The 14,432-nt window shown below is 45.0% G+C and overlaps 1 protein-coding gene across 4 annotated transcripts in view; it reads right to left on the reverse strand.

The window, feature by feature from the left end:
• LOC142575140 (selenocysteine lyase-like) overlaps window positions 1–14,432 on the reverse strand; it is a 128,002-nt gene that overhangs the window by 90,774 nt on the left and 22,796 nt on the right. For all 4 annotated transcript variants that reach the window (XM_075684174.1, XM_075684176.1, XM_075684177.1 and 1 more), the window contains exons 3-6: window positions 14,248–14,319; window positions 14,138–14,166; window positions 13,800–13,962; window positions 559–686 (exon numbers count right to left, since the gene is read on the reverse strand). In XM_075684174.1, the coding sequence (XP_075540289.1) occupies window positions 559–686; window positions 13,800–13,962; window positions 14,138–14,166; window positions 14,248–14,319 (392 nt within the window). The remainder of the gene's footprint in view (window positions 1–558; window positions 687–13,799; window positions 13,963–14,137; window positions 14,167–14,247; window positions 14,320–14,432) is intronic.

A 14,432-nucleotide genomic window follows, 5' to 3' on the forward strand; every position in this document is an offset into this window, starting at 1 on the left:
GCCCTCTGTGGCCATTTTTTTAACTTGAGAGCGTGCGGGGCCTGAGCACATGGAGGAAGCTAGAGCAGCTAAGCTCTTAGCACATACGAGGCAGCCATTTTGAAATGCGGATGACGATATGGTAACGCACATTTAGAGTTGCCCTCGATTGTAAGGGGTCGACCTATATTCAAATAATTTTTTTTTAAATTTCTCGGAGAGTACAATATATAGAGGTCGACCTATATTCGTGCTCGACCTATTTTCGAGTAAATGTGGTACATAGTTACTTAAAGATATTATTCTCCACCAATAAAAGAGCAAGCTGAGATGGAGCAATACTCCACGTGGCCCTGCTCACTCGCACACCCATTCATAATGCACAATTTACTATGCATGAGCTTTGGAAATGACAACTACCATGTAAATTTTAAAAAGTTGCGTACTTTGACTGCAAGATCTATGGTTCGAGTTAATGCAAAAATTCACAATTTGAGCAAAAAATTTGGCACAGTGAAACTGATTAAGCTATCACAGTTTACATATTGACTTAGGTCTTGAAGTGCTGCAAAATCTTACCTGAATTATTCCAGTTTCATTGTTTGCCAGCATGATGGTGATCAAGCAAGTCTCAGGACGAATAGCCGACACAATTTCTTCAGAAGACACACTACCAGTGGCCTTTGAGACAGGAACAATTGTGAGATCTGCATAGGTTGTAAAGAAAAATAATTCTTAGTAAAGCAAAAAGGAGTCCTATAATTTCTCTGCTGCCTTTCACTAGATTTGTTTTCAATTGGCACCCTTTCTATTAACAGATGACAGGTTATTTGTTCTACAGATCACATGACCTGCCCAGCTCCACTTCTATTAAAGCAAATGGTTTTCTTTGACATTTTCACCCCAGTTTTTGCGGTGGCTAGTAGTTGGAGTTTCACCACCAAACAGAGACGCAAATACAAAGGGCAGATGCTCTCATGTAACCTAGCTGTGGGGTGCGTTCATCACTATCATAGCTCTTCAATATATACATGCTGCCACGCAAGTGCTTTCGAGCGTCCAAAGGTTTAGATGCGGAAGTAGAACACTTGGGCAGGACAGCTCTCATCTGTCCTGCCCAAGTGAAAGTGACTCTAGCGACTTGCGTCGCTAGAGTCAACATTCATACGACATATCAGCTTATATGTCATCATCAGCCTATTTTTATGTCCTCTGTGGGACAAAGGCCTCTCCCAGCGATCACCCATGTCTTGTGCTAGCTGATTCCAACTCGCAACTGCAAATTTTATAATTTCATCACCCCACCTAGTTTTCTGCCATCCTCGGCTGCACTTACCTTCTCTTGGCACCCATTCTGTAACTCTAATATTCCACCAGTTAGTAAAGCAATGAAGGGGGCTAGTTGGTGAACGTTCATGGTTATATTGCGCTTAGTTTTACAGTGACGATATTAAGTGATGGACAGAATGTGGACTTACGTACATCCACGTCCTGTCCTTCACTTAATATCGTCACTGTAAAACTAAGCGCAATATAACCATGAACTTCCACCAGTTATCTGCCCGACGCATTACATAGCCTACCCAGCTCCATTAATTTTTCTCAAGCAGCCAGCCAGAATTTGGCAATGCCTGTCGTATGCACTCCAACCCATTTTTTATTGTTCTGTAAATGTCCTTCTTACGAGGAAGTTCTCTTGTGAGTAATTGACCTAAATGTACTCCTGCACAGACTCTAGAGGCTGACTGGCAATCACGAATTCTTGTTTCCTTGTCAGGCTATTGAACGTTACCTTTGTCTTCTGCATATTAATCTTCATCCCTATGCTTAAACTTTCTCAGTTAAGGTCCTCAATCATTTGTTGCAACTCATCCCCTGTGTTGCTGAACAGGACAATGTAATCTGCAAACGGAAGGTTGTCAAGATATTCGCCGTTGATCCTCACTCCTAAGCCTTTCAAGACTAATAGCTTGAACACAGTCAAACCTTGATATAATGAACTTCAATATAACAAAAATCTCGACATAACAAAGTATTTAACTTTTTATAACCTATTGTCCATAGAACACCATGTAATTAGAATCTCAGTAACGTGGAAAGTTGGGCTAGTTGGTGAGTGATCATAGTACCTTGCTGGTGAAGCAGCGCACAAACACGGACACAGTGGAGACAAGCAGGAATAGACGACACTCGCTGCACTCGCAACTATTTTATTTCAGAACACATACTTCAAGTTTATATACCTGCGCACCCTCAGGCGTCAACGCAAATCATGGCAAGATTAGAGGCTTTTTAATATATATATATATCGTTTGCCCGCTCATACTCGGGCGTCAAAGGCATTGCACTCATGATTGCACACCATGATAGATAAGTGCAATGCCTTTGACGCCCGAGTATGAGCGGGCAAACGATATATATATATATTAAAAAGCCTCTAATCTTGCCATGATTTGCGTTGACGCCTGAGGGTGCGCAGGTATATAAACTTGAAGTATGTGTTCTGAAATAAAATAGTTGCGAGTGCAGCGAGTGTCGTCTATTCCTGCTTGTCTCCACTGTGTCCGTGTTTGTGCGCTGCTTCACCAGCAAGGTACTATAATTAGAATCTCAATATAACAAAGTGCATTTGTATGCGATTTCCATATAACGAAATTTCGCTTCAGCAGCAAAGGAATGCTGAGCCGATAAATGGAAATTTCCGCGGACGCAGATGGCCAAACGACTGAATTACAAGTGGCTGCTTGCAAACGCACCTCTCAAATCGCGCATCTCACAAATCATGCACGATGCGACAAGAGCGACTGCAGAAGTGAAGCCACATCATGTTCTGTTAAAAGTCCAAGTGCAATAAGAACCTGCGCACTTTGTACTTTGGGTGTGAGTGAAAGAGAGTGAGAATGAGAAAGAAAGATGGTGGCTTCACGCATGAACGCTGCCTCCCCACGCAAGCAAAGGAAAAGAGGGGGAGGGAGCAAGCTCGCGGTAACGCCATCAAGCGCCTATGAGGGGCGGTGCAGGGAGGGGAAGAGTAAGTAGGGGCACGGCGCGATTTCTGGCGCGTGTCTCAGCCGTGGCTGCACACGGCTGTAAGCGTGACTGAACGCGTACACAGCTGCACACCCTGCTTTAGAAGTAGACTGCTGCATGCGCAGAGAATGGGCGTTGTTGCGGCTTAGGGTGGCATTAGGGCAAGGAATCCACCAAGCCCATCGACGAGTACGTCGGATCCAGTGGAAGGAATGAAGGAAAAAGCGTTTATTGGCTTAGTTACACGGCTTCAGTTATGGAAGCCCACTGCATGCAGGAGCAAGTTAAACGTCTGAGTTCACAATAGGACCCTCTGCCATACGGCACGAAAAGTATTCGCTTTTAATACCGTCTTTTCCCTACGCAAACCGACTAGGGAATCTGAATACTGTCTAGCAGCAAATGACAATCGTCGAATTTATTAGAATGCCACGCCCATGCTATCGCAAGCTCCGCAGTAACCCCGCCTCCGAAGCCCGATGGTATGGAATGTGCGGCAGGATAGCAACCTGCGAATCCAAGGTCGCCGTCGTTGTTCGGTAGCACTTGGTATTGGCCCCCCTCATCATTTGTTCAGGCTGTCAGGTAGTGCTGGAGGTGCAGCCATTTATGGACCCATCAACAGTCGGTGTCCACGCTGCGTTGACGTCTGGACAGGCACTGTGGGATGGGTGGTTTGCATCAGGGCAAACGTCTAATTAACGCCTTTGTGGTGTTGAGACGTAACAGCATGCCAAGACGGCGTGGCATCATGTAAGCTGTCTTCCTGCGCATTTAGTATTGAAGGTTGCATAATCTCGAGTTTCGGTGGCCTGCTGGAGCAAGAGGCAGACGAAGCATTCGCTCCCTGCTGCTGGCGCTTTTCATGACAGCGTCGTCCCAGTGCGGGTGACGCTATCAGCCGCTGGGGTGGAGTGCACGCGAAAGTGCGGCTGGCTTCATTGAATTCATACCGCCTATGTGAAGATATCGTCGACCCGGCATGAAACCGTATCATTTGGCCCCGGCTCCCAAATTCATCACAATGAATTGTTTTCTCATTCAAATTTGCTTTTTTTATTATTATTATTGCTTGATAATTTGGAAGATTCTGCGGCCTCTTTCCGTGTAAGCAAAATCGATCAGCACCTGTACTTATTGGCTAAAAGGGCTAATTTCAATACAACGAAATTTCGATATAAGGAAGCAAATTGACAATTTTACCACTTCGTTATATCGAGGTTTAGCTGTACTTCTAAACATGCAGTGAATAGCATTGGAGAGATTGTGTCTCCTTGCCTGACCCTTGATAGGCAATTTTCTACTTATTTTGTGGAGGAGCAAGGTACCTGTGGAATTTTTGTAGATATTGCCCAAGATATTCACGTATGCCTCCTGTAATCCTTGATTATGCAATGCCTCTATGACTGCTGGTATCTCTAATGAATCAAATGCCTTTTCATAACCTATGAAAGTCATATGGAGAGGCTGACTGTACCCCTCTGATTTCCAAATTACCTGATTGATGGCATGTACGTGATCCACTGTAGAACACCCCTTCCTGAAGCCAGCCTGTTATCTTGGTTGATTGAAGTCAAGTGTTGCCCCGATTCTATTGGAAATCGGTCTTCCATTCTTTGTCTCCCTTCTCATGCATTAGTATAATGTTGGCACTCTTTCAGTTCTCTGGAACACTTGAAGTGAGGCATTGCATATAAAGGGCTACAAGCTTTCCAAGCATAATATCTCTTCCATCTTTCATTAAATCAATTGTTATTCCATCTCCTGTGGCTTTTCCCCAGGACGTGTCTTGCAAAGTCCTAATTTTATCGCTAGTTATAGAAGGAGCCTCTGTATCCTGTTCATCAATGCTTTTAGTGAAGGTTGCCTGGCTGCTCAGGGTACTGTACAGGGTTAGTATAGAATTGTTCTGCTGCTTTTACTAAATCATCAAAATTGCTGATGACATTACCCTGCTTATTTTGCACTGCATACATCTTGCCCTATCCTATGCCAAGTTTTCTTCTCACCAATTTCATGATGTGGCTATTTTTTACTGCTTCCTCAATCTTTATGATGTTACAATTTCAGATATCACTTACTAGTTTATCAGCTTTGACAGCTAATTATACCTGATCTCTTCAGTTAGACACTTTCATGCTGTGTCATTTCTTTATTACATTCTGTGTTACTTGAAAGAGCTTAACTACTGGTTGCCTTGGTGCCTTACCTCCCACTTCAAGTGCTGCTTCTGAAATCAGCCTAGTTACAGTCTCATTTATTACCTATGTTATCTCTATCTTCCTGTTCTAAAACTGCATATTTTTTTGCAAGCACCAGCCTGAATTCATCTGCTTTTACTCGTACTTCATATATTGCCACACCTGTACTCCATTGAAGAAGAGGACAACGCGAGTGTGCATGAGCGTATTTGTCAAGGTGCAGTGGAGAAGAAGTCGCAGTTGCGCTCATAATAAAAATGTCAACCTGCTGCTGTGCCTCCTGCTCTGCAACCCCTTTTTTTGTTGCAATACTGGTGGAGGTGCTGGAGCCTGCAACCCCATGCGGGCAACCCCTATTCGGAACCTTACATTTAGTTCCGAAGCTCCACCTCTCGTAACAAATCTAGTGCACCGTTTCCATCGGCGCCTGCTCGGCCCGAGCCCGGACTTGCCTCCTGTTGCGACTCCCACCAGCATGGCTACATCCGCGCCGCTTCTTCCTCCTTCACAAACAGCGACTAGCCTTTCCCAGGTGACTCTTGAACACCCTCATGTCCCCAAAATATTCCACGGCGATGCTTTGAAGATGTCAAGGACTGGCTTGAGCAGTATAAACACGTCGCTCTGGTAAATCGCTGGAACAACCAACAAAAGCTTGCCCATGCTTATTTCACGCTAGAAAACAGCGCTAGTACATGGTACGCGAACAGAGAAGCGAGCTTCCAAACATGGAGCAATTTTCGTCGTCAGCTCCTCAATACATTCTCAAGCTTGGACCGGCATGATTGCGTGCAACAACTTATTGAAGCTCGGGTACAGAAACCTAGCAAAACTGTCGCCACGTATGCGAAAGATATGGCCCGTCTATTTCGCCAAGCTGACCCCGATATGACCGAGGCAAAGAAAATGCGTCATCTGATGCGAGAAGTTAAGGAACCACTCTTTGCCGGTCTTGTACGAAACCCGCCAACAACGGTCGACAACTTCATCAAGGAAGTGGCTCATCGAGCAGGCGCTTCAGCAAGGTTGTCACCACTTCGACCGCCAGCCCAACAACACGCCACTCAGCTCCGCAGCTCAAATTATTGACCACACTTCTTTACGGGACATGATTCGAGAAATCCTGCGTGAAGAGCTGTGAGCCCTCGACATTCCTCCTAGAGTCGTCGGTCGTTTCTGTTGCCAAAGTTGTGCGCCAGGAGTTGATGCAAGCCTTCTCCTCACCAGCCCTATGTCCAGCAATATGTCCAGCAACACGTTCACCGACCTATGCCGACATGGTCTGACGTCCTCCCCCTTCGCCGCCGGTAACACCATTTCAGCCATGCCATGCCATTTCCCATGCCATGGCGGCAACAGGAGTCTGTGAGACGACCTCCAGTTCGCTGTACCGACTTGTGGCACGCGGCCGACCGTCGACCACTCTGCTTTCATTGTGGTGAACTAGGTCATATTGCCCGTTACTGCCCCCCATCCAGATTCTGGAGCCGGCCCCTTTTCACCTGCCGCTTCTCTGCACTTCGATGACCGTTGTGACCCGAACAGTGATCAGCTGTCACCCCATCAAACAGCTTCACCACGTCGTCACTGGCAATCCCCATCACCTGTGCATTACACTTCCCCAAACCGCCAGACTTTCAGCACTGACGTCGGCAGGGCTGGTCGCTCCCCTAGTCTGCGCCGGGGAAGCTAACGGCAGCGACCTCCGGGGGGAAGGTTGCCTTGTAAATAGACTCCAAAAATACCCCCTGCGCTCCCTATGAAGACATGACGACGACGACAAATGTTAACACAGACCAAGACAACATGACAACCACGAATACTCACGCCGATGAAGAAAACATGACGACGACGAATACAGTCAAAGCTCACATTAACGAAATCTCGCAACAACAGATTCTCGCGACAACGAAATATTTTCGTATCCCCAGTGAATGGCCATAGGATTTAACGCATTTTGTACCTCTCGGCAACAAAATGTCCCTGTACTGCAATCCTGCATCAACGAAATTTGCCAGAACGTAATGCCGTATATTAACTACTCACATAGGGCTAGCAGGCTCCAAGATGTGCTCAAATGCGATTGCTTTGCACTAAAATTGCCTAAAATACCACCACATTACACTTGCGTGGGCACCAACATTTTTGTTTACAAAAACAACCAAGTGCCGGAAGCGATCGCGTGCATTGGAAACACGTCATGGCCGCCATCTTGTTTGTTGATCACCCATTTGAAGCGACACGCATGTTGCTACTGGCATGTGACGACGGTTTTTGCACGCCTACTAGGCGAGATCGGAGATCGTTGTTCAATACGCGCGTTCAGTTTGCATTCCCCACAGCTGATGACTCGGCGCAGCCTAGGCCAATCACGTGAGGCGAAACTGAACGCAAACTGGACACTCGTTTCAAACACGATCGCAGATTCCAGCAGTGCACTGCGGAAAGTGCACCTCAATGAGAAAAATGCAGGGAATAAAAGAAAAACAAGCAAATCCACGTCCCACCGACATGGAATTGTTTATGGCGCTTGAGATGGTGGTCGCAGCATAGAGTGCCACGCATCGGGTCGTGATTGAGCAATTTGTCCGGGAATACGGATCCCTTGCTTCAAGAACGCTGCTTTTGGTGCCACCCGACAGGCATCGCATGCGAATTCAGTGCCGGACGTAGATTTGCGTGAAGGAGCCATAATCTCTATCATTTGCCTTTGGGTATACGAGATACGATCACTTTCGTGCTCTGTACAACAGGGATGTGATCACGGAGCAAATTGTTGCACTATTGCTCACACAAGGCGTTTTCATTGCTAAAGGCGTACTCAACATGACTCATGGGCATGAGGAAGTCCTTCTCACAAACTTCAGCAACGAATGCTGTCACATCCAGAAGGGTACTGCAATTGCGTACCGTGACAACATCACCCAAGTGAGATTGTTTCACTCTGCAAGAAACGATCGTGCCACTCTCACCACCTTTGTCTGTCGACATTAGCTCCACCCTGTCGCTTTGAGAGCAGCAGCGCCTATTGGAGCTGACACATCAGTTTGAAGACTGCTTTTCGACTATGTCAAAAGTCAAACAAACACCACTGACCAAGCACTGTATCATAACGGATGATACTGTGCAGCCAATTCGACAAAATACCTATTGTGTAGCTCGAAAGGAACATGAAGAGATCCTAAAACAAGTGAAGAAGGTGCTCGAGGATGGTGTGATACAGCCTTCGAAAACTCCCTGGGCGTCACCTGTGGTATTGGTCCAAAAGAAAGACGGCAGTTTGTGATTCTGTATCGATTACCGCAAATTAAACCAGGTCATGAAGAAAGATGTCTACCCACTGCCACGCATCAACGATTCGCTGGACAGGCTGCAGCAGGCACATTATTTTTCATCAATGGACCTATGAAGCGGGTATTGGTAGATTGAGGTAGATGAGAGAGATCGAGAGAAAAGTGTCTTCGTGACCCCCAACAATCTTTACGAATTTGAGGTCCTTCCTTTCGGTTTGTGCTTAGCGACTGCCACTTTTCAGTGACTGATGACACCGTACTATCAGGTCTGAAGTGGCAAACATGCTTGGTCTATCTAGACAACGTGATAGTGTTCTCAGCTACATTTGAGCAGCACCTGAGCCGGTTACTCCCTGTTCTCCAAGCCATACGGTCGGCTGGCCTGACATTAAAGCCCGAGAAATGTCATTTTGGTTTCAGTTAGCTATGCTTCCTCAGCCACATCGTCAGTCACGAAGGTGTCCGACCTGATCCAGCCAAAGTAGACGCTTTGGCCAAGTTCCGCACACCGTCTGACAAGAAGACAGTGAGGCACTTCTTGGGGCTGTGCGCCTATTACCAACATTTTATTGCGAACGTTGCATGTATTGCTGTGCCGTTAACACGCCCGACACGCGACGATGTTCCCTTTCTGTGGGGTGAAAGTGAGCAAGTAGCGTTTAGCAAACTACACCAACGCCTGCAAACGCCTCCTGTTCTTTCACATTTCAACCAGCATGCTCCTACAGCACTTCACACTGATGCGAGCAATGTTGGTCTGAGTGCCATACTGGTGCAGTGACAAGACGGCTCCGAAAAAGTAATCGCCTATGCTAGCCGATCTCTCTCTCTTATGGAGGAAAACTACTCGACTACTGAGAAGGAATGCCTCGCCGTGGTGTGGGCGGTTATCAAATTTCGCCCATATTTGTACGGCCGTTCATTCAAGGTTGTCAGCGATCATCATTCTCTTTGTTGGTTGACTAACCTGAAAGATTCATCTGGCCGTCTGGCGTGCTGGAGTTTTAGGCTTCAGGAGTTTGACATGACCATAATTTACAAATCAGGGAAGAGGCACACCGATGCCAACTGCCTCTCATGGTCACCCGTCGAGTCCGCTGGTACCGATGACGTGGATGTGGAAGCTGCATTTTTGGGCGTCCTCGACGCCGTCACCATTTCACATGAGCAGCGCCGCGACCCAGAGTTGCTTCCACTAATTAATTTCTTGGAAAACCAGAACGATGCTCTCCATAAGAACTCTTCTGCCAGTGGCAGCACGTACCTGCTTGTCATACTGGCATCACTTCAAAAAGAAATACTAAAAGCATACCACGATGAAACCACCGCACGCCATCTAGGCTACACGAGAACACTGTCCCAACTCCAACGCAACTACTACTGGCCAAAGTTACCCACTGCTGTAAAGCATCAAGTGCAAACATTGCCGACTGGCAAAGACACAAAGTGCCTCCCGGTAAGCCTGCAGGTCTCTTACACCCGATCGAGGTACCAGGCCAGCCATTCACCCAAGTTGGACTGTATTTTCCTGGGCCCATTGTCAACTTATACAGCTGGCAACAGATGGATCATTGTTGTCACCGATTACCTGACGCGTTACGCAGAGATGAAAGCTACCCAGCGGGCCACAGCAGCCGTAGCAGCTCATTTTTTCATCTAACACATCGTCTTTAGGCACGGCGCCCCAAAAGTCGTCGTCACGGACAGGGGAACTGCCTTCACTGCCGAACTCCTTGACTCGGTTCTCAGACTCAGTGGTACAAGCCACTGGAAAACAACCAAATATCATCCCCAGGCGAACGGACTAACCAAGCGCCTTAATAAGACCTTCACAGGTTCTTTGCATGTATGTCGACATAGAACATAAGAATTGGGATCAGATATTGCCTTACGTTACGTTCGCCTACAATACCGCTCGACAAGAAACTACTAGAATGACACCTTTCAGCTTGGTCCACGGTCGCGAAGCCACGACAACGTTGGATGTCATGCTGCCACACGAGTTTGACGACATAGCTACTGACATTGACAAATTTAACGAGTGTGCCGAAGAAGCCAGACAGCTTACTCGCATACGTATCTGCATTCAGCAAGACCAAGATGCGAAACGATACGATCTTCGACACAGGTCCGTTTTCTGCACTCCTGGCGACAAAGTATGGGTCTGGATACTCATACGCCATCCTGGATTTTCCGAAAAGCTCCTACAATCCACCGCCTGAGCGACGTGAATTACGAGGTCGTTCCCGACAGTGACCACAGTTCCAGTCGCCACAAGCACTTACCTGAAGTGGTGCATGTGGTACGGATGAAGTCGTACCTGTTAAACTAACTTTCATTGTTTGTTTTTTTGGCATGTTTAACTCTGTGCCTTATACACTGCCTTCATTTGCTTAAATTGCGCATGGGACGATGCTTCCTTCGGAGGGACAGAAATGCCGTAGCTGTACTCCATTGCAGAAGAGTACAACGCGAGTGTACATGAGCTTATCGTATTTGTCAAGGTGCAATGGAGAAGAAGAAGTAGTGGTTGCGCTCATAATAAAAACGGCAGCCTGCTGCTGTGCTTCCTGCTCTACAACACCTGTTTTGACGTTGCGACAATATATATATATATATATATATATATATATATATATATATATATATATATATATATATAGTCACCTATTCCACCACTACAAACATGCTCGTTAATGATTCCGTTCTTGGTATTACACAATAAAACAACAAACACTACCTAAATACTGTCACTGCAACAACACATCACTTCAAGCATGTCACTCCTGAATAGCTTTTCAGAAGCATTCAGCTATACATTTATAATAACCATCATTTTTGATGGTTTCTGTGTAAGTTACCTCAATTGTAGTATATACCTGATTTTGATACCTGCTGCTGTCTTTCTATCGCTAAAGATTGCACTTTTGATTACTTGCACCTTTAATTACTTCTTTTGCATTGCTTGTCATACACTCCTAGCTTCCTTTCAAGCTTCCTCATTAGTCTGCATGTTTCGAGGTCACAGGTTTAAGGCTCACAGGCACACTAAGCTAGGCTCACTCAATTGCAGTTTTTGTGTGACATAGAGAGGCAGAGATATTAACACAGTGAACCACCAATATACTTTCAACACCCAGGTATGATTCATTCGACCACACCTTGCCATAACATGTAAAGGACGTCCTACTAACATATATTTTGCAAATATCAAGTAGCTGATGTGTTACTCAAGTTCATTCTACATTGGCATTAGGCTGTTCACGGACATTACATACTGACATCGTAGAGATATATGCGCTATGTCATATCGGTTGGCTACATTTTGAAGTTTTCTTGAAGGCTTATTTAAGATGGCATATCGGTTGGAGGATGTAATAAAAGGGGTGTACGGTAGCGCGATTAAAAGACTGGACAAAAGAAGACATACAGGGACACACACAGCACTAATTTAGCACTGTGTGTGTCCCTGTGTGTTTTCTTTTGTCCCATCTTTTTATCACGCTACCGTTCACCCCTTCAAGATGCATTACCAACAAGCCCACATTGCAACACATGTTATTAAAGTTTAGTATTTACATTTTTATGCGACTAGATCTTTGAAAATGCTGAATTCCCTGAGCTTTATTCCACATGAGATGCCATTGACATTGAATGTGGTACTCAAATTTCGCAGAAGCAAAAATGGAACCATAGGCTCAGGTTAGGCAATGAAGGCTCAAGTAAAATTTTCTGAGAATTGTTGTTCTGAAATGTAGTAGCCTATAGCTATAGAGTTACCCTGCTGATTACATTAAATTTAATGTAAAACTTTTATATTAACATGAAAAGACTTTGCAGACCACACAAGTAGTTACACCCCTCCCCCACACGCCGTTTTTTTCTAGCTTCCCTATAACAGAATTGTTTTCTCATTTGTTCACATTATACTTTGGAACTATCATGTCTGCATCTCGTATGTATATGTCTACACTGCCTATTTTCTGATACAATTTAATTTTAAAACTTTCGTTAAATTAATATATGCTCAGTGTACCAGGTGGGAGGTCCAGGAGAACAAGTACTATATGCTGCGCTTTCTCATTGTAGGCATGTGCATTATTGTGCACACAAGATGTATCTGACCTTGCTATGTCAGTGTGCTGCCACCCAATGTCCATTTCTTATTGAATTTGGCCTTGGCAGTACATCTGCTGAGGCACCTGCAAGTATAGCTCGCTAGCCTCAACTGGTAAGATCCACTAGATTTTCTATAGACATCTGCATGCCTACTGCATGCCTAAAGGGAGCATCTATTAGTGGTAACATATGTCCAGCTGCGATATTCTTACAATGTTATAGCAACATGTTATAGATTTGGATGGAACTTAGATTATTCATGGTATGTATTTATAATGTTGTTTGGACAAATCTAGATATCTATAGGGTGTGTGCAATGTCTAAAACATGTTCTATGGACATCTATGGAACATAAATTGTTATCTGGGAATAGAGAACACCTTAAACTAAAACCTGAAATTACACAATAAAAAATTATGGGGTTTTTATGTGCCAAAACCACTTTCTGATTATGAGGCATGCCGTAGTGGAGGACTCCGGAAATTTCAACCACCTGGGGTTCTTTAACATGCACCTAAATCTAAGCACACAGGTGTTTTCGCATTTCGCCCCCATCGAAATGTGGCCGCCTTGGCCAGGATTCGATCCCGCGACCTCGTGCTCAGCAGTACAACACCATAGCCACTGAGCAACGACGGTGGGTTAAAATACACAATACACAAGTTCCTTCCTTCTGTGTAGTATCTGCTGTTTCAGTACTTATCAAACACCAGGAATATAATGTCCTCTTGAGGCATAGTCCTGGCTGACGAAGAAGTTTACCTAGTAAAGCTGAAATCTGGCAAATTAATGCTGCAGAAATGCAAAAGGTGGAGGAAGTTTAATGGAAGGCGAAAATTGTCATCCACTCAACAGTTGCCTAGGCTATAAGGAAAACCCATATGGGTTTCACAGAAAGGTTTGCTGTTAAGGAAAAATTCTTATCAGACCAAGACAAAGTTCTTTTTAGCTGCAAAGCATTATTTCGAAGCTTTTATGGTTTTCTTTGTTGCTTTGGCTGCTGTCAATACTGTTGAGTGGATGACAATTTTTGCCTTTAATAAAGCAGCAATTAGGGCCAGTTGGTTAAACATAGTTTCGGATAAGCGTGCCGTTTTGCATACATGCTCCCTGAGGTGTGTGTGTCCCCTCCCGTTCTGAAGTGTCTTCCGAGCACATTCATCTGAAACAAGCTTACCTATGCGCTCATCTTCATACAAGTCTTTCAATGTGAGCACGATTGAATTGTGCTCAATGTTGCTCGTGATAAAATGAGGAATCCTGCAGTTTGAGAGAGATGCAAAGCTGCTCCTTGTCTTCTTGAAGTGCCGCACAAGTGAATGAATAATCATGTTGTTGCTCTGAAAATACAAAGCACAAAACCCAGGTGCTTACATAGAAACATCAGCTGAAACAGTAAGCTCACATGTTAATGCATGCTAGGATAATGCATCATGGAATATGGACATGGTGCAATAATTCCAGAAAATACTAGTACACAGCATGCAATACTCAGTATGAAATTAAGGAACAAACCTCCGTCCCTCCTGATGTGAAGACAATTTCTGAAAGGGTGGCAGAATATTTGACTAAGTGCCAATTCAGCAATGATATTAAGCTTTCGAAAATACACGAGTTATACACACCTGGTGACGATGCTCCAATCATGCTCGCAACTGAAATACGAGCTTCATCTATAATCCTGCGTGCTTCAGTTCCTGCAAGTGAAAAATTTCAAATTATGTGACTATATGGTCAACGACCGATTATTTGGACACTGCCAATTCAGGCATGCTTGATTATTTTGACAGCTTCATGGCACCGCCACAGG

Source organism: Dermacentor variabilis, chromosome 3 (genome assembly GCF_050947875.1).
Source record: "Dermacentor variabilis isolate Ectoservices chromosome 3, ASM5094787v1, whole genome shotgun sequence".
NCBI lineage: Eukaryota > Metazoa > Arthropoda > Arachnida > Ixodida > Ixodidae > Dermacentor > Dermacentor variabilis.